The sequence below is a fragment of the Manihot esculenta genome, chromosome 13 (assembly GCF_001659605.2).
Source record: "Manihot esculenta cultivar AM560-2 chromosome 13, M.esculenta_v8, whole genome shotgun sequence".
Classification (NCBI taxonomy): Eukaryota; Viridiplantae; Streptophyta; class Magnoliopsida; order Malpighiales; family Euphorbiaceae; genus Manihot; species Manihot esculenta.
Window position 1 is genome coordinate 31,538,619 of NC_035173.2, and position 19,528 is coordinate 31,558,146.

General features: G+C 34.7%; 2 protein-coding genes across 5 annotated transcripts; both read right to left on the reverse strand.

Annotated features, from left to right (window-relative positions):
• Window positions 1-1,863: 1,863 nt before the first annotated feature.
• Window positions 1,864-2,709, reverse strand: LOC110630378. Its single transcript, XM_021777843.2, has one exon. The coding sequence runs from the start codon at window positions 2,610-2,612 to the stop codon at window positions 2,046-2,048; it is 567 nt and encodes a 188-aa protein (XP_021633535.1). The 5' UTR covers window positions 2,613-2,709; the 3' UTR covers window positions 1,864-2,045.
• A 3,300-nt stretch (window positions 2,710-6,009) lies between these two features.
• Window positions 6,010-9,661, reverse strand: LOC110630173 (U-box domain-containing protein 30). 4 transcript variants are annotated; one of them, XR_002490355.2, is made up of 4 exons: window positions 9,520-9,661; window positions 7,472-9,334; window positions 6,649-6,863; window positions 6,010-6,305 (listed from the first exon to the last, which is right to left on the reverse strand). XR_002490355.2 is itself a non-coding variant. In XM_021777526.2 (2 exons), exon 2 carries the CDS (start codon window positions 8,933-8,935, stop codon window positions 7,598-7,600), a length of 1,338 nt encoding a protein of 445 aa, XP_021633218.1. In that variant the 5' UTR covers window positions 8,936-9,334; window positions 9,520-9,661; the 3' UTR covers window positions 6,974-7,597. The 4 variants fall into 4 exon arrangements, 1 of the variants encoding a protein (XP_021633218.1); XR_002490357.2 differs by lacking the exon at window positions 6,010-6,305 and having other exon boundaries at window positions 6,539-6,833; XR_002490354.2 differs by lacking the exon at window positions 6,010-6,305 and having other exon boundaries at window positions 6,539-6,863.
• Between the last annotated feature and the right edge of the window lie 9,867 nt (window positions 9,662-19,528).

Genomic DNA, 19,528 nt, shown 5'->3' on the forward strand with positions numbered 1-19,528 from the left:
TATATCAAAACATAACAGTCCTTGTGTTGGAAACTATGACAATCTCAAGTTAAAGGATTAAGACATAACTACTTTGAAATTCACTTATGATAATAACCCATGTAGTGATCTCAGTGCGGGTCCATCTAATATTTTATTCTCTAACAAGTATCTATGATTATTGAATTATATCAACATATACATAATCATCTCATGATTATCAATCAATAACCATACTAGTTATATTTTATTATTATCAATATAATAATAAGTAATCAGGAATGTTAATCATTATTATGTAACATGCAAACAAATAATAATAATAGTAAAAACCTCTTTTATTAATAAACAAAACAACATACAAAAATGTCCAAGATAATGGCCTAGGGCAAATACACTAACACATAGTGTTAGAGGCATAAAATAGACAATCCTGGTCTTTTCGTTACATAGCGTCTGGGGCATAAAATGGGCAATTCCTGATCTTTCCATTACATAGTGCCAAGGACGTAGAATGGACAAGTCCTGATCTTTCTGTTATGTAGTGTCAGGGATTAGAATGGGCAAGCTCTGGTCTTTTTATATCTTTCATAACATATCATAACATATTCAAGGGCTAGTGGGTCATACAACATCTATCCACAACAACAACAAATTATGCAATTCATCATATTCGTGAATTTTAATGCAAAGCACCTTAATCATATATATACATGACATTCGTGATGCATGAGCATGTTTAAAATATTTACTTTCTTTGAAATAATAATTTAATTTAATTCTACTCACCTTTGGCCAATACACGCCCAACTCTGAAGCAGTTACCTTACTGCAAGTCTCTATGGTTTTCCAAATCCGATTCTACACAAATGGACTTAAATGAGGGACCAAACATAACTTTTATAACTCTAAAAACTACTCTAAGAAACCCCTATAAACATACAAGAACGCACGTAAGAAACAAGCTAAAAAAGGCTGGACAAAGAACTTTAGGCGGCAGACTCAGCGGCCTAAGGTCCTCCCACAAATCTGAAGGTCAAACTTTCGGCGGTGGTTAGGCGGCCAAACCTGAGTTCTCCAGTAAGGCAGAACCTAATTTTACCTTAAACTCCAGCCACCAAAACACAAAGAAACTCACATGCAGAAGCCTCAAAGCAACCATACACATCTTAAAACACAAGAAACACTTAATGCTAACCTAAATTTTCCCATGCATTGAACAAAACCACTCACCATATAGACATTCTAGGTTCAATCATAAAAAGAGAAAAGACACAATCCCTTACATGCATTCTCATAACAGTAACTCCGGCAACACATAACAAACATTGAGTCCAAAAACAAAAAGATTTAGAGAAGCCAAACACAATAGTTATTATGTAATGAAAAAAAAAAAAAAAACATAAGCGTTTTAACCAATGGACTTTGGTTTATTAATACTGCGGTTGTCTTCAGAATTAAACTACGGTTATAAAAAAAAAAGTGTTTTACATTAATATCCTTCAACTGATTATTATAATTAAGATAAGCATTAAAAAATTGAAATGACATAAATGAATTTGTTGGCCATAATTGTGGATAAAGTTAATCTCTATATAAGAAAGGAATGATTTCTTTGAAAATACTGGTTTATGGTCAGACAGTTATTGTCCAAAATTGAATAAAGAAGTTTGACAAATGGGACAGAAAACATATATTGCGGCTGCAATGAGAAATCTGAGTTCTCTTTCTCAACTTTTTCATTAGTTGGTGAGATCATTTAGTAGTAAAAATGTAGAATAGCTAAATCAGTAAAATTTGAAACCTCTACAATTTCAAACCCATGCATGCAATGGAGAGCCAAGCCAACCGTGTGGATAATTGCTAGCAACTAAAAACAAGAGGAAGAAAATATTGAAATAAAAATGATTAATTCACATAGCAATGAACTAGCTAGGTAGTCTGTGACTGTTGTGGCTTATGGTTCTGCTGATGCAGGGCCCATAGCTTGTTTCTTACATTTAACACTTGCTTATGATTACAAAAGAAAAAGCTTAACGAAAGAGATAATTAATGGAGCAAGAAATTTAAAGGACTGTGCTTTGCTCCAAACTGGAAAGTGTTCCAGGACTCAGAAGAGGAAATGAACACCAACCATGAGCTGATGGAGAAAAAAGGTTGAATTCGAGTGAAGGAGAAGCCATTATATTCTCAGAAACCTTCTTGAGTTTTTGATCAGTTGTATCAGACATCATCTCCTGATACAAAGCAGAAAATGGGGTTTTCACAGGAGAAGAAATGATCTGCAAAGGTGCTGCTGCTTCTGCAAAATCTCTGCTAAACAATGCCGGATTCATTTTATCAAGATCAAGTGGAGGAGGCGCCACACGTTGAAGCCGCTGTTGAGGCTGCGACTGGTCAGGTGCACCGGTGAGCTTCTGAACAAGATCCCTGAAGTCAACAGGATCGACCTTGAAAACTCTTGGTGGAGTTGGCGGTAGTGGTGCTATTGGTTTCTTCCATGGCTTCACCTGCGGCTTACGAACCGAATGAAGCAATTGCGATCCTTTTAGGCCCTTTCCTTGATGTGGGTATTGAGAAATGTACATTGGCGAGGAAGAGGAGGAAGAAGAAGTAGAAGAATTAGCTTCCATAGTAAGAAATGAAGGTGATTCTTTCGATTTTCTCTCTGGGAAATTGAGAATGGAAAATGATCAGAAAGGAAAAATTCTGAGGAAGAATATATAGAAGCAGAAGAAGCAGAAATGTGGAGATAAGACAAGAAAAAGGCAACGGCGGGGCCATGGGGTTGTTTGTTTGTTTGTTATCAGCCGACGGCCAGATGTGAGTGCTTACATATACAGCATTAAATTATTAGTTCAAATGCTGAAATTTTTGACCGTTTTATTTCTTTAATAAATTATTCCTCTCCACAATTATTTCTTTTATCTCATTAATTTCGACATAATTTTACAACACTTTCACTATTACTACATTAAAACTCATCAATCGTTATCACCACCTCCATTGAATACCAGTACAGTGAATTTGTTAAAGCCGTTTGTTGAAAAAAAAATATTTTTTCAAACAGAGTAATTTAAAATTATTTTTAATATATTTTAATTATAAAAATATCAAAATAATAAAATAATTTTTATAAAATTGCTTAAATGACTTTTGCCTCCAAATGAAGTGATTACTTTCAAAAACTATATATACTTTACCTCTAAAAATATCGTATTTAGTAAAGCTTAGAAGAAAATGAGATATAAATAATAAATATTTTATTTTAAAAAATCAATTAAATTACATTCTGTTATATATTACTAAGTATTTAATTAAAAAATAATAATATATATATATAAAAAATTACTATTTAATTCTTATAAAATAAAAAAACTCATTAATTAAATTTTTAATTTTAAAAAATATTAAAATTATTGAGCTTCTAACACTCAAATCACTGTTAAACTCTTACACGCGCTCAAAATTCAACAAAATTCACTATGTAAATCTATCCATCGGCACACGATACAAACTATGGACCATCTACACTCATGATTTTATCAACACATGAGAAAATTAAATAGTTATCTGATGAAAAGAAAGGAGAGTACATTCTATTAAAATTAATAAAATTTATTATTTCTATTAATTTTATTATTAAATATTTTATTATTTAATTTTTATAATTAATTTTTTAAATTTTCAAAAAATTTATTCATTATTCTTTCCATAATAAAGATATTTTAAATTTTTTATAATATTTAATAATTAAAATTAATAAAAAAATTAAATAGTAAAGTTTTAAAAATATTGAAAAATATTTTAATATTTTTTAAAAATTAAAATATTAATTAGTGAGTATAAGTAGTAAGGAATAATCTTTATTATATATATTAATTTAGGGGAGCTGAGGCAGCCCTGAAAAACAGACCCACCACGAAGGTTGAAACTGAGAAAGTAGACCAGCCGCCTTCATCCATTTTAAAAATGTCCTAACCGTCCCACGTGGCAACTGCTTTGAATAATTGACCAAAACTCAATTACATCTCATATCAATCACTGTCTGTGTAATCAATTCTGCATTATTTTAATTTGGGATGCTTTTATCTTTATTTATTTCTTTGTTTTTTCAGCCAATACATCGAATTTAATTGTTTTTCTTTCAATTTCTTAAGTTTATTTAATTTCAGAAACCAGCAAAATCTAGTAAGAAATTTGCTTGGTAGTTTGCTTTTGTGTGCAAGCAATGCGATTGAACTATGTATTGTTGAATCCAGAATTCAGTTCTTTGACTTACATTGCTTTGCAGGAAGATGAACGTATATATATATATATATATTACATATTGAGGGTGAACTAAATTCAATCACATCAACGTTTAATTGGCAAAATAAAGACAAGTTTAGCTGAAGAAGTCGTGTTTTATAGCAATGAGGAAATGAATTGACACTCTTAACAGCAAATTATACTAAAAATAAATAAATAAATAAATAGGATTGGTTGGAGCAAGTTGCAGCCATCCAAAATCTTTATAGAATCTCATAGGATAGGATAGGAAACTTTTTTTTTTATTATTTGTTGATTTGGTAAGCAATCGCGTCAAACCTCATATTTTAATCCGCCGATCCTACTCACTTTTTCCTTTCTGGTTTTCTTTTTTTTTAATTTATAATTTACTTTCCAAATATTATAATTATTAATAAATTCATCTTTATATTTTAAAAAATTTATAAATTTTTTTTCATCATTTACAATATAATTATTGTGTTTAATTTTTATAATTTATTTCATTTAAAAAGTGATAAAATTAAGAAAATATGACACTCATATATTTAATTTAATAATAAATGCATCTAAATAAATATCAAAAATTTTGTATTCTATTCCATCAATCTCTATTTGAAAAATAGAATGATGCTGTCAGTGTTTCACCTGTGATTTTTTTTTTTTCCTTTTTTTTCAACTTTTGATGAATTTCTGCAAAAGTTCTTTAATCCACATATAATTTTTTCTCATTCAAAAATTTTAGTTAGGTGACTCAATTTTATTTTATAATATAGTTTTTAATTTCATTCATTACAAAAAATTTATATATTTTTTTTAAAATATAAATTATATTAATAAATTCAAAGTAAGATTTTTAAAAAAATACAGGAGAAAAATCACTCTAAATATTCGATCTTAATATAAAAATAATTACTCTAACTAACAAATTAACATATTAATTCACAGACTGCTTAATATCGTAAATCATTATAAAAAAATTATATTTATATAAATATTAAAGATAAATTTTTTATTTGAGTTTTAAAGTAATGGTTAAAGATTCACATGCAGTTGAATTAATTTAACTAAATTAGAATTAAATAAATCAATAATTTAACTTATTCCATTTAAAAATAATAATAATTTAACTTATTATCCATATAAATATATATATATAAATAATCTAACTAGTAACCTATTAAAATTATTTTAATATTTTTTAAAAAAATTTAAAATTTATTTTTATAAATGTAAATCTTCTAACATAGCTACATAAAATTATCACTTTTTAATAATAAAAAATAATTATATAAAAATAAATTAAGTAATGAGCGAATTATTTTTAAAAATAAAAAAAAATTAAAATACTTAGAAATTAAAATTTTAAAAATCAAAGATAAATTTTCTATATTAAAAAATAATAAAGAAGTAATGTGGATGTTATAAAAGAATAATACTTGGGGTTACTAATTTTATATCTAGATATTTTTGTTACTTATTCATTTCTATATTAAAATTATTTGTATAAAATGTCATTATATTTTATAAAATTAAATTGTTTAATAATTTATAATAAATTATTTAGTCAATTTATTTTTATCTAAATTTAATTTTTAATTATTATTAAAAAACTAAATAAGTTAAAATAAAAATAAACAAACTGAATAAAATTACAACAAATAATAACTTTATTTAGTATTTTAATAATAATTTTGAGATAAATTTAGGAAAAAGAATCAATCTCTAGAAAACTTACAAACATACTAATTGGTTTGTCATGGCGTGCGTTCCTTCAATTGGTTTTTGTTGTGAGAATCTTCTCTGCATTCACACCAACCAACAAATCATACTAATTGAAGTTTTCATGATTAGTGTAGTACTAAGACAGTTCATTGATAAAGCTAAAGAGATTACACATGGAAGCCCTTTCAAAAGCCTCGCCTTCTTGTATAAGATTAACCTTTTTCCATGATTATGGGTCTCAGGTGTCCTGTCCACGGCATCATTCAAAGATGCCAAATGCTTTAATAAGGTCTCTTCAAGGAGAACTTTACTCTTTTTATTTTTCCCCACTACTGTTTAATGCGGTGAAGAATGCAAATACACTTGATCAGATGATTAGTGAGAGGTAAATATATAGAAATGATGACTTAAAAAAAAGTTTTTTTAAAAATTCTATTTAATTCTTATAATATATAAGAAAACTCATTAATTAATCTATTAATTTTAAAAAAATATACTGTATCATCTCTAAAACTTTAAAAATTTTACTAATCAGTTTCTATATTAATTTTTTAGTCGTTAAGTGTTAGCACAAAAGTCTACACTGTAAATAATGAATTTATCCGTACAAACTAGATAATACATTTAAAAAGAAAGAAAGAAAAAGAAGACTCCAGTGTAGATAATGTATCTCACATGTTTCTGCAGGAGAGCTGGAAGCACCAGTGAACTTGCACAGAAGTTTGGAGCTGCAGTTGATAGCAAATCAGGGCCACAGTTGATTGATAACCCTTCACAATTTTCTTTCTTTTCATTCTCACAGTGAATTTGGCAAGAGATGGCTAGTTAGGATAAGTCATGTCCTCCCTCAACTCTTTCCACTATTGGAGAAAAGAAGGTACACATTGCACCTGGGTGTCAATAGTCCCCCTCATAAATAGATACAGTGAAATATAGTACGTGTAATAGACCACGCCAAAACAGAAGTGAAAAGATATTTGAATAAGCAATAAACACAATGTAATTAAAAAGCATTGCAGGATAAGATCAAAGCCAATCATAAAATGGCTGATCTCATTCTACATATTTTAATTTTAATTGACATATACAGGCCAATGAACTTCAATCTCCATAGTTTTAGGGTCATAAAGCAAAACTTCCAATTACAAGCAAAAACTGAGGCCCCTGGGACCTTGAAGAACTAATAGGAGGGAATTCCTTAGCAGCTGCCATTGCCATTGCAAGCTCCACCATAATTGGGGGAATTTCTCTCCCTATACAAGTATACCCCAGTACAAATTCATTGCGAAATTAACATTTTACATGATTTTGTTCTAGGTAGGGGTTTATTTGAAAGGAAAAAAAAAATGACAATAGCACCTGCTAATGATCAGAAAACAAAATCTTCAGCGGTGTAGAAGGATGTTTAGATGTCCCCATATTGATTTCTTCTACATGAATGTTGAATTAATTGCTGAAACTTAATGCTTCAAGTATGTACAGGATACAGAATTCCTACCTCAAGCCCCATTTCATATGCCAATTGATTTGAGATGATTCATTGTCTCAAAACTGGCTAGCCATGACTTCTGCTGCTGCAAATATCACAGGGGGATGCACATATCTCACCATGTAAAACTTCCTCTCACTGGATTGTCTTTATAAGTTTGCATTTAGAAATGAAGATACTATCCGTGTAATTCAGACTACACAGCTTCAAAAGCTCTGCAGATTGCTGCTTCACGACAGGATTACAACCACTCTGAATCACAAGCAGTAGCTTCGCTGCAAGACCCACATTCACAGCAAGCGATGGGCACTCCTCAGGAGCAAGTTTGCATACAGAACATAAAATTGACAATGCATATTGTGTACAAATCTCCGGAACTCCCATCAATAGCTGCGACATGTTCAGTATTGTGTTTGGAGAGTCCTTCAATGCTACCCGTCCCTGAGGTAGAGAAGATAATGCATCCAATATAAATAGTGCCAATTCCAAACAATCAGGATCCAGGGAAGGTAACAGCTCGACCAACTGAGGAACAGCTCCTATGGACACAATCAAGCTCCTTACTTCCATATGTAAGCATATTGATCTGAGGAGGCTGAGCCCTGGCAAGATACCATTGACATGCCTCTTACCCTTCACCAGCCTCATCAGTCCAACCAACAGACTATGACTTGAGATAAGTTCCGTCCTAAAATCCTTCTCTTCCATCAATTTCTTAATCAATCTAGTGCAATTTATACTTGTCTCGATTGAACCTTCATTTAATATATCCACCATTAATGAAATCTTTGCAGGTTGCATCAAATTGGACTTGGCCTCTGAATCAAGTGTCAAATTTATAAGAATCCCAATTACTTCAGAACCAACAGCATGGCTTGTAAATGGACCTAGTAAAGATGAAAGCACTGCAACCCCACCTTCATCTACCACAGATTTCCTAGCAGAAGCATGAGCTGCTACAACTTGGTGTAGCTCCTTCAGTGCCTGAACCCTAGTTTGACCCTTCACTCTCTTTAGTGACTCAATAAGTTCAGTTGCCCTTCCCTGTACATCTTCAGCTCTCTTCTTCATGAGCAAATACTTCTGTGAAAACCAAGAGTAAATAAAATGATAAAGGGTTCTATTTGGCGTAACTGAAACATCCCACAATTCTTGCATTGTGGTAGGGCAAGTATAATGCCGCAAACTGAACCATTTGAGAATATTCGGCCTCTCATAGGTCTGGCCCGTGCAAAGAGTCACAGGGTCTTGCATTGGCTCAAGGGATATCGGGCATACAAACACTGAAGGAACTTCTGATAAATCAAGCTCCTCAATCATCTTCTTCAGGTCCAATTTCTCGCCAACCCCAGCACCAATAACCCCACCACCAACACCTCCCAGAACTCCATCTTTCACTGCAGTGTCTAAATCTAAAACCTGGCTATCAAACCCAGCAATGCCATCCCTCTTAGAGGCCTGAAACATAGGCATTTTTTGAAACACCGACAAAGGAAAACCTAAACCCACCAACAACACAAACACAATAACAAAAAGGGCAAAAGGAATCCCTCCAAATCACTGCAGTGACAAACACCCTTCATTGCACATTACATCCAGGTTGCAGATGAAATATGCAAAAAGGGTGAAATAAAGCGAAACAAAGAATGTAGCTCTCTGTCATTGACAATCACAAGCAACAAACAAAAATCTTCCTTTATTGCCCACACATATACATCACCTTCCCCTCCTGTTGCTTTCCCGTCGCTTTATGCGATCCCTTTCTACGGTCAAAAAAACTCATTGGCATCATAATAACACACACCATAGACATGTACAATCAAGCTCCTCTCACTTCTTGCTCAAGCTTCAAAAGGGTCAAATCATGACAACCTAACAACAGAAAAAATAAATTAAAAGGAAAAAAAGAGAATCCAAAAAGTAACCAAAACAATTATAACTCAACAACACATCAAGTGGAAAAAATCTGAGAAATGGATAAGAATTAGAGAGAGAGAAACAGAGATCCAGATCAAAAGAACAGGAAAATCATGAGAAAAGATCAAAAGGGACCATACCAGTAGAGTGAAGCCGAGCGAGAAAGATAAAACGAAAAAGCCAAGCTTCCCTAGTTCTCCTCTTCTTTTGGGGCAAGTGTTTAATGTAAGAGAGAGAGAGTCTTTCTCTTCACGGATAATAATAATAATAATGGAAAATAAAATAATTCCTCAGTTTTAGATCAGACCAGGGTGACCGGGAATCACCCGCTGCAACCGGTGACTGAGCCCTCAGCACGCTCACTTCACGTGCAGTCTTGTCATATCTCGCCGTAATCTCTTGCTTCTCTGGTTTATGAATTCTTTCTCTTTTAGTAAATTACCATTTAATCCATTTAGTGTATAAAATTATAGGTTTTTTTTTTCAAGTATTAGCTTGATTTGTAACTAAAAAAATATATAATTATCTTGTAATGCATTTGATTTTTTTTATTGAAAAAATATATTTTTTATAAATATATATATATATATTAGATTTTTGTTTATTGTTAGAAATATTATAAAAAATTACTTTTGTTTTTAAATATGTTATTTTTTTTAATTAAATATATTATTTTTTTATTAAAATAAAATCGAAAATTGAAAGAATATAATATGAAATTTTTTAAATTTATTAAGATGTATTTATGATCGGTTTATAAAATTATATTAATTAATTATTAAAATAATTTAAAATATAAATATTATATATTTAATGCTAATTAATTTAAATGATTTAAATATTTTAATCAAATCACCTTTATATCATAAATTTTTAATTTTTTATAAATAAATTATACTTTTCAGATTTATTATAATTTTATTTACCATTATGTTGTCATACTCAGTATTTTTATTATTTATTATTTATGTTTTTTACTTATTAATTCAATTATTTTTTATGAATTTACATTTATATTTTAATCTTTTATTTTATTGAACAAAATAATTTAAATTTTAAAAAAAATTATATTTATATTTTAATTATTTAATATTGAATAATTACAGAAATAATCATCGTGATATTTAGAAGATCCGTCGTCCCATACTTAGTTAAAATACTCGCAGATAAAAAAAAAATTAAATTAGTCAGTAAACTTTTTCATAGCTTTAATGATAACAAAATAATAGAATTTAAATGGATGATAATAAAAATAAAAATAATTAAAAAGTGATTTAGTTTGGAAAAAAACCTTTAAAAAATAAATAACTGTTTTCTTTTTAAAATTAATTTTCAAGATGTATTTTTTTTATTTATTATTATTTTATTTATTTAGATTTTTTTAATTAAAATCATAAAAATTAACCGTGGACCAATTTAATTTTTTTTAATCAATGCATTAATTAAAAATATGATTACAAATCGTTTGTGTGTTTGATAATTGTATTTTAAATGTTAAAGTTTTAAATATTAAAATATAAATGTAAATTTATAAAAAAAAATAATTTATTTTTTTAATAAATAAAAAAATTGAGATATAAATATAAAATTATAAAAATATTTGAATTATTTCATTAAAAAATAAAAATTATAATCAATTAAAAAATAAATTATATAAAACAGAGGATAAACTCAATAGCTTAAAAATAATTTTAGAATTAATTTGTTATAGTTTGATGCTAATTATAACTCAAGCTAATTGATTTAAATAATTTTCAAGTTCTAAATAAATTGGTTTAAAGTGAATAATTATATTCATTTTAAATATATTAAATTTTATTAAATATTAAAAGAGATTTTTAAGAGATTTATTGAAAATAAAATAAAATAAAATAGAATTATAATATTTAATTTATATATTATTATAATTAAAAAAGGTGAATACTAATTTTAAAATAATTAAAAAAATTAATAAAAATTACATAACAGATGGAATAAACAGTTTGTATCAAATTTCAATTAGTTGGGCATGATGGACCAATTAAAAATTAAATTACAAAATGAAGTTTTTTTGAAAAAAAAAAGGTTTAGGTTGAATTATGGAGCACCAAATATTCGAGTAGATTCCAGACTGGATCAATTGGGTGGCTTGGATTCTTAAACATTATAGGGTTTCACATGCATGATCTTAGAATATTGGTATTTTTACAATTTTCTTTCAATTGAAAAAATTTAATATATAATTTAAAAGATGGGATGAGATAGTATGAGCATTTTATTTTTTAAAAATATTTTATTCTTTTAATAAATTTATTTAAATTAATTTAAATTAATGAATTTTAAATAGCTTACTGATAATATTATAAATCATATATAATGTGTCTAAATATACGTTTAAATTAAAATTTTAATTTAATTTCAAATCGAATCAATCATATACTGTTTATAGACTATGCGTTTTTCTTTAAAAAAGAGTCAGTTTCATTTTCAGTGATCATAAGACTCTTTTTCATTTTGGTCTCTGCCAGAGCAGAGGGTGCGACGTTTAGCTTCTGTTCCGTAGTGCTTAGGGATTCCAGCAATAGTATTGGGCTAGATTTTTTATAATTGAGCTTTTTTTTTTTAACCAAGTCTATAATTTTGATGTATTTAGCTGGGCCCATTTATTTTATGAATGCAATCATCTATTTTTTTATTAAAAAAAGTAACGATGGTGTGAATGTTTAAATTTAAATTGAAGGATTTTTTAAAATTACATCTTGAGCATTTTTTAATGTAAAGTGATGACCACTGGATTTCTTCTATCTTGGATGAGGTCGGACTCAAGAGGAAAATAATGACTCAAAACTCATCAAGCCCTCCTTAGGCTGACCAACTCAGCATCTCATGCCTCGATCCAGACACGTCGAGCCGGATGGGTTATCCGCGAGTCCAGACCTAGCAGGAAAAAGCCCAGCTTGGTGATGTGATGTGAATGAGAGGAGCTAGTCCAGTCACTTTGCAGCCCGGCCCGCACGCGCGCCGGGAGAATTAAATGGCCGTCTGGCATGGAGAGGGGTCTGACACGTCCATACATACGGGCCTGAGTGACATAGACAGGTAGCACAATAGCAGGAACAGGCGTCAGGGGTAGGTAAAAAAGGAGAGGGGGTCTTCCTTCTTCTTTCGGCTTCTTCCTTGACTCCATATTCTTTTACTTTATTTTTCTCTGTAACTCTTGCCTATCCATACTACCATAGTTCATGAATCTGACTTGAACGTCGGAGGGTCTCCACCGGGGGCATCCCCGGTAGACTCCTGACCATCTTTCCTTATTTTACAGGTCCTTTCATCAAACTGAACATTGAGAGACCCATATGATGGAGCAAGAAGAAAACCAGATCTATCATGGAGTAAAAGAAAAATCAGATCTATCAATTGGCGCCATCTGTGGGGACGAAAGAGATTTTACTATCTCTAAAGTTCCTAAATTCACCCATTGAGATCCACACGAAGGTATGAAAGTTTGTGCGAAAAGAAAACTAGAGGTTTACACTAACCCAGCTGAAAAAAAAAGATTCATTATATTCAAGAATATTTTGATAGTTTTTCAGATAGTTTATTTTAATGTTTATTAAATTTTATTACTATTAACTTTTTCTTTGAAATCTGATGAAGTGAAACTTTATATCGAAATGCTTATCTATGAGTATAAAATTTTGATATATTCTATAAAAAGAAAAAGAAAAAGAATTAGCGATATACATATTTGTTAAAATTGTGAGGTCGGCCGTATGTATGTTGTAAAGGTTAGACTGACAGTTTAGCTATAAAGTTCAAGATAGCAAGTTAGAGAGAAAATTAATAAAAAAAGGGGGGATTCGCGAGGAAAAATAAAGCAGGTTGGATAAATTAAACAGCTCTGGATAGCAAATAGGCGAGATCATACTGCACAATAAATGATGAAAAATAGGTCGGTGGAAGAACTTGAGATAAAGGTCGATGGAAGAGCTCGGTCGGACTCCTTAACAAGTCAGAGGAAGAATCCGACTTGACAACCCCTGACAGGTCAATGGAAAGGCTCAAGCTAAAAATCGGTGAAAGAGCTCGGGCTAATCACTTTCGGAAGATCGGTGAAAGGAATCGAGCATGACGACCTCGATGGACCAACAAAGCAAGTCGGCAACGCATACTCCAACTGGTTGGACCAACTGGATAACCTCTTAGTGATAAGAGCATACTAGAATTTTAGCAGACCAGACGAGCTGATTTAGGAGAACCTTTGCTAAACATGTGGGTCAAAAGTTGAAGACGAGCTGCATGTCAGCGGACTGAAAGATGATTCAAGTTAATGGGCAGTTGGATTCGCAGAGGTCGAAGTCAGGATTAGCTCTTGAAGAACCAAACATTAGAGTGCAACTTTGAAAAATTGGGCGAGGTCGATGATGGAGAATCCAAGAAGCTAGGTCGAGTCTTAGAAAGAGATTAGTTGAGGTCGGCTAACCATGATTAGAGGGCTCCAAAAGCTTGTAAAGCCATGAATTACACAGAGCTAGTCACGCATGGCCTCAGGAAGAGGACAACAGATTGAGCGATTCCAGTGAAGCGCGAAGGCTGCAGTGGGACAAAACTGCAGAAGATCACGAGTGAGGACCTCGGACTACAGCAGGTCGGCCAAATACCAAAATTATCAATTTTTCAAGATTAAGTTTGATGGGATTGGAGTAAAGTGACGCGTCAACACAATCCATGCAAAAGTGGTCGACGTGGCTCTTATCACTGGGAGGTAAGTACCCAAATTCTTTACAAATATTTCAACAATGCCATTGTAAATGATTTTCTAAAATTAGATAACACACAATCCACTCCTACTGCAAGCAATTAATTATTATCGATCATCACAATTGGACAAACTTCAAAATTGAGAGTTTTTTACACTACTTTCATTGTATTTATCATTTTGCAGTCATTACTGATTACAGAATTATAAAAGTATATAATACTTTTTACAATATTTTACATGTTTAAACATAATATTTTATAAATTGAAAATTGAAATATAAAGTTAAGTGTCTTGCGTGATATATTATCTATTGATAAATATTATCGAATTAAACAACGGGCATTCTTATTGTATATACTCTGTGCAAACTCTTATTTCGCAGAAAAAATTCAGAAGAAAAAGCAAGACCTCAGTGAGGTAGGTGACCGGCCTTGGAAAATGACCACCGGCACCACAAAACCGGCTGAGATGACGAAGCGACAGTAAGGCAAATGAGCCTGAATCCCATGCAAGGCTAAAGAGCCTAGAAGCGACAGTAAGGCCTAAGAGCCTGAATCTTGCGTAAGACCTTAGTGAGGCAAGTGAACGGCCTCGGAAAATGACTCCCGGCACCATAAAACCGGCTGAGATGACGAAGCAACAGTAAGACCAATGAGCCTGAATCCCATGCAAGGCTAAAGAGCCTGGAAGCGACAATAAGGCCTAAGAGCCTGAATCTTGCGCAAGACCTCAGTGAGGTAGGTGACCGGCCTTGGAAAATGACCCCCGGCACCACAAAACTGGCTGAGATGATGAAGCGACAGTAAGGCCAATGAGCCTGAATCCCATGCAAGGCTAAAGAGACTGGAAGCGACAGTAAGGCCTAAGAGCCTGAATCTTGTGCAAGACCTCAGTGAGGTAGGTGACCGGCCTCAGAAAATGACCCCCGGTGTAACGCCCCGGAAATCCGGACCGCTACCGGCGCTAGGATCCAGATCGGCATAAGGCCGCCGGGACCCGTAGCAAGCCTAACATGTACCTGTAAACCTGTTTAATCCCATACATGATCAACCATCATACATAAAAATTAAAACTTTTCTTTTATACATGTGATCAATCACCAACTCAACCTGTGCATACTCTGAACATATACACAAATAAAGTCCCTCTGTGGGATCTCATCAAAGCCTCGAAGGGCTATACATCATGTGTTGAGTTAGTTTTGCATAAACATCATATCATAAGATCATGTACATAAAATAAAAGGGATTAGCAATACATTATGGTCAAGCACAACTCTATCCTCAATAACATGATTACTGTAATACCCGGCTAGACTCCGGTATCGGAATTCCTACCGTCCGGTGGAATTTGGGTGTCGGAAACCTCTAGAAGGGTAAAAGCATGTTTTTATAAAATATTTTCATGTATTTTAATGTTTTAAGTATGATTTTAAATAAGTTTTGCATGAAAATTCTTTAAGGAAAAACCCAGGTTCGGCCGCCGAAACTCACTTTCGGCCGCCGAACATGCATGGACTTTGGGAGGCACGTTAGGCCCCCGAAAGTCTAAGTGAGGGAAGTGCAGGTTCGGCCGCCGAACCTTATGTTCGGCCGCCGAACATTGCATGGATGCGGAGGCATATTCGGCCCCCGAACGTGGCCTGGCCAGCCACTATAAAAGGGTCCCCTTGGTCCGCACGGGCGAGCTTTTTCTCTCCCATTGTCGGCCAAGGTGAGTCTCCACCGTTCCTCCCTCGATCTTGAGTGTTTCCTCTAGATCTTTCATGGTTTTAACAAGTTTATAACTTTGTTTTGAAGATTTGTGAGCTTTGAGCAAGTTTTGAGTGCTTGGAGGTTCAAAGAGCTTAATCTCTCCATCTCCAAGCTAGGATCGCTTTCCTCTCGTTTCTTCAAGAGGTAAGGGTCGATCTTGAACCCTTTTTATGTTTTAAACAAGTTTTAAGTAAGATCTATGGGTAGAAATGCATGTTAGGACATATGTTGAGTTTATGGGTTTTGATGATGTTTGAGCAATGTAGCTTGATTGTGTGTGAATGAAGTGTTGTAGATGGGGTATATGCATGTTTGAGACCCCTAGGAACTTGTATGTGTGTTTTGGTTGAGAAATATGCATGATCTATGGTTTTGGGAGGCAGGAGGTTCATTTGAACCAAGTTTCTGCCGTTTGGCAGAAACCAGGTTCGGCAGCCGAAGGGAGTTTCGGCCGCCGAACCCCTCTTGTGAAGGCAGCTTTCGGCTGCCGAAGGTGCCCCCGAAAAGAGACTTTCGTCTCTGTCTGGCACTTTCGGCCGCCGAAGGTGCCGCCGAACCTAGCTGAGTTTCGTCTCTGTCCAGGACTTTCGGCCGCCGAAGGTGCCGCCGAAGGTGCCCTGTTCAGCCGTTTCATGCATATTTTCTGTGATGTTTTCATGATGTTTTAGGGGGTTTTTGGGGGATATATTAGAGTTGTGTTTATATATGTTTGGTCCCTCATTGGAGTCCACCTGTGTAGGTTCGGACCCGAGGAACCGAGGACCCCAGCAGTGAGTGAGCTGCTTCAGTGTCTGGTCGGAGCTAGCCAGAGGTGAGTGGAAACAAGCTTAATGTTCTAAATCAAGCAATTAAATGTTTTGAGCATGTTTCATGCATCATGATGACATGTAATAGGCTGATTGCATTAGTTCACGAATATGTCGCATTGCATTTTATTTTGTGGTTGTGGGTGAATGCTGTATGATCCAATTAGTCCACGAGACTTTATGTATGTTATGACAGGAAGACCAGGACCCCATGCTACGGCCTGGCACGAGACTTTATGTATGTTATGACAGGAAGACCAGGACCCCATGCTACGGCCTGGCACGAGGCTTTATATATGATATGACAGGAAGACCAGGACCCCATGCTACGGCCTGGCACGAGACTTTATGTATGTTATGACAGGAAGACCAGGACCCCATGCTACGGCCTGGCACGAGACTATGTTGGGACTAATTGGTGACGGGTTCACCCTTGATGTGAATTGTCTGTGATATGATGCATTTCATGAAAGCATGAATTTTAATATAATGTTTTTAGTTTCTGCTCACTGGGCTTTTAGCTCACCCCTCTCCCCTAACCCCCAGGTTTGCAGGTACGGGAGTGATAGAGAAGAAAAGAAGAGAAAAGTCATATGTATGTAATAGCTAGAGTATGTGGACATGACAAATGATAAGAATGTAATGTAAAGTTTGAAACAGTTATGTTTATGTAACTATGTTATTGAGGATAGAGTTGTGCTTGACCATAGTGTTTGTTAATCCCTTGGTATGTACATGATCTTATTTTATGATGAATATGTGAACCAACTCAACACTGAATGTATATTGCCATAGAGGCTTTGATGAAATCCCACAGAGGGACTAATGTTTATGTATATGATGAATACAGTGCATGCACAGGTTGAGTTTGGTATATGAAGAAAAAGAAAAGTTTTTAATTCTTATGTATGTTTGTTGATCATGTATGGGATTAAACAGGTAAACAGGATGTATGTAGGCTTGCTACGGGTTCCGGCGGCCTTAAGCCGACCTGAATCCTAGCGCCGGTAGCGGTCCGGATTTCCGGGGCGTTACAGAGTGGTATCAGAGCCCTAGGTTCATATGGTCGGACCTAGAGTGTCGGGCTCATAGAAGTTATAGAAGGTCAAGCACAATAGGCAAAAATCATGTCCACTAGGATAGGATGTAGAGTCCTGTCTTGCTATGATTGTATGATATGCCATGATGATATGCTATGTGTGTAATGTAGCTGTGAGGTTCATGCTTGCCGACATGAACCATTTAATGCTAATGTTTATGTGATGTTTACTGTTTCTCAGAAAACAGGATGAGAGGAACCCGTCGATCTGCACGATTGACTGGAATACCACCTCAGGACGAGGGCATTGATGCCCGTCCTTCAACATTGCCTAGGGCAATGTCAAGTAGGTCCAACAGGGACCGAGCAGTGAGAGACCCTAGAAGGTCTTTAGATCTGGGAAGAAGCAGATCAGTCAGAGGAACAGTGCAGGGAGGTATGTCAGAAGATATGGGGGATCAGATGGATGTTGATCAAAGGAGGGATGGCAGTTTGGGCGTCAGTATGTCAGAAGAGGGTATGGGAGAATCCCAAGGAGGCACTCAAGCCTCGGGATTTGTTCAGCCACCTCACTATCCGCCCTACACCCAAAATCCCGGGTATTCGATGGGAGGTACATCGGATTACCCTAGTTTTAACCCTTACTCCACACAGATGCCATACCCACCATACTACCCACCATATCCACAGTACCCAGTGTACCCACCTCCACCATACTATCCAAATCCAGCAAACCCTACCTCAGGGGATGCTGTACCTCCACCACCACCAGCACCTACATGCCCAGATACCCAGATACCTCAGCCTAGCTCATCTGGGGGAAGCAAGGCTAAAATGACAGATTACATGAAGTTGGGTGCTCCCCAGTTTGAGTCAGGTGATGACCCGTTTGTGTATTTGGAGAAGGTCAAGATGATCACAGAGGAGATTGGGGCTGATGATAGTAGAGCCATTCAGATGGCTGGTTTCACCTTGAAATGCAAAAAGGCCCGTGAGTGGTTCAAAAACTATGTGAAGCCGAGGGTGGATAGCCTATCATGGGAGGAGTTCGCTAATGAATTTGCAGGATGGGCTTTCCCTGATAGTTCAAGGGAATTAAAGATGATAGAATTCGAGCAGTTGAGGCAAACCGATGACATGAGTGTAGACGAATATACTGACAGGTTTATGGAGTTGCTGCCTTTTGCTGGGCAAGACCTTAGCACAGACCAGAAGAAGTCGAGGAGGTATATCATGAAGCTCCATCCCAGGTATTCCTCCTTGGTACAGTCAGCAGATAGAGAGAGTTTTCACGCCATAGTAGACATGGCTAGGAGAATGGAGGCTAGTGCCATCGTTCAGGGGACAGTCAAACAGACAGTGGCACAAGCTTCTGGTTCTAAAACTCCGGGTGGGGGAAGGTTAGATCCCTCTACCTTGAGTGCAGCAGCTTCAGGCAGTAAGAGATGGGGTAAACCCAAGGGTAAGAAGAATAAGTTCTGGAACAAGGTCAAGTCTAGTCTAGGATTTGGCAGTGGTTCTAGTTCTGGGGCAGATAATGCAGCTTGTGCGAAGTGTGGTAGGCCACACAGGGGTTTATGCCGGTATGGGACGACGACCTGCTACAGATGTGGGCAAGAGGGGCATATGTCATGGCAATGTCCTAAAGCAGTTCCTATGGCACAGACACAGCAGACAGCTTCAGGAAGTGTGGCACAGCCAGTAGCTCCAGCTGCTACACAGGCCAGTGGCAGAGGCAGAGGGAGAGGGTCAGCCTCTTCTTCAGCAGGGTTCAGAGGTGAGGGTCCGTCAGCTCCAGCCAGGATCTTC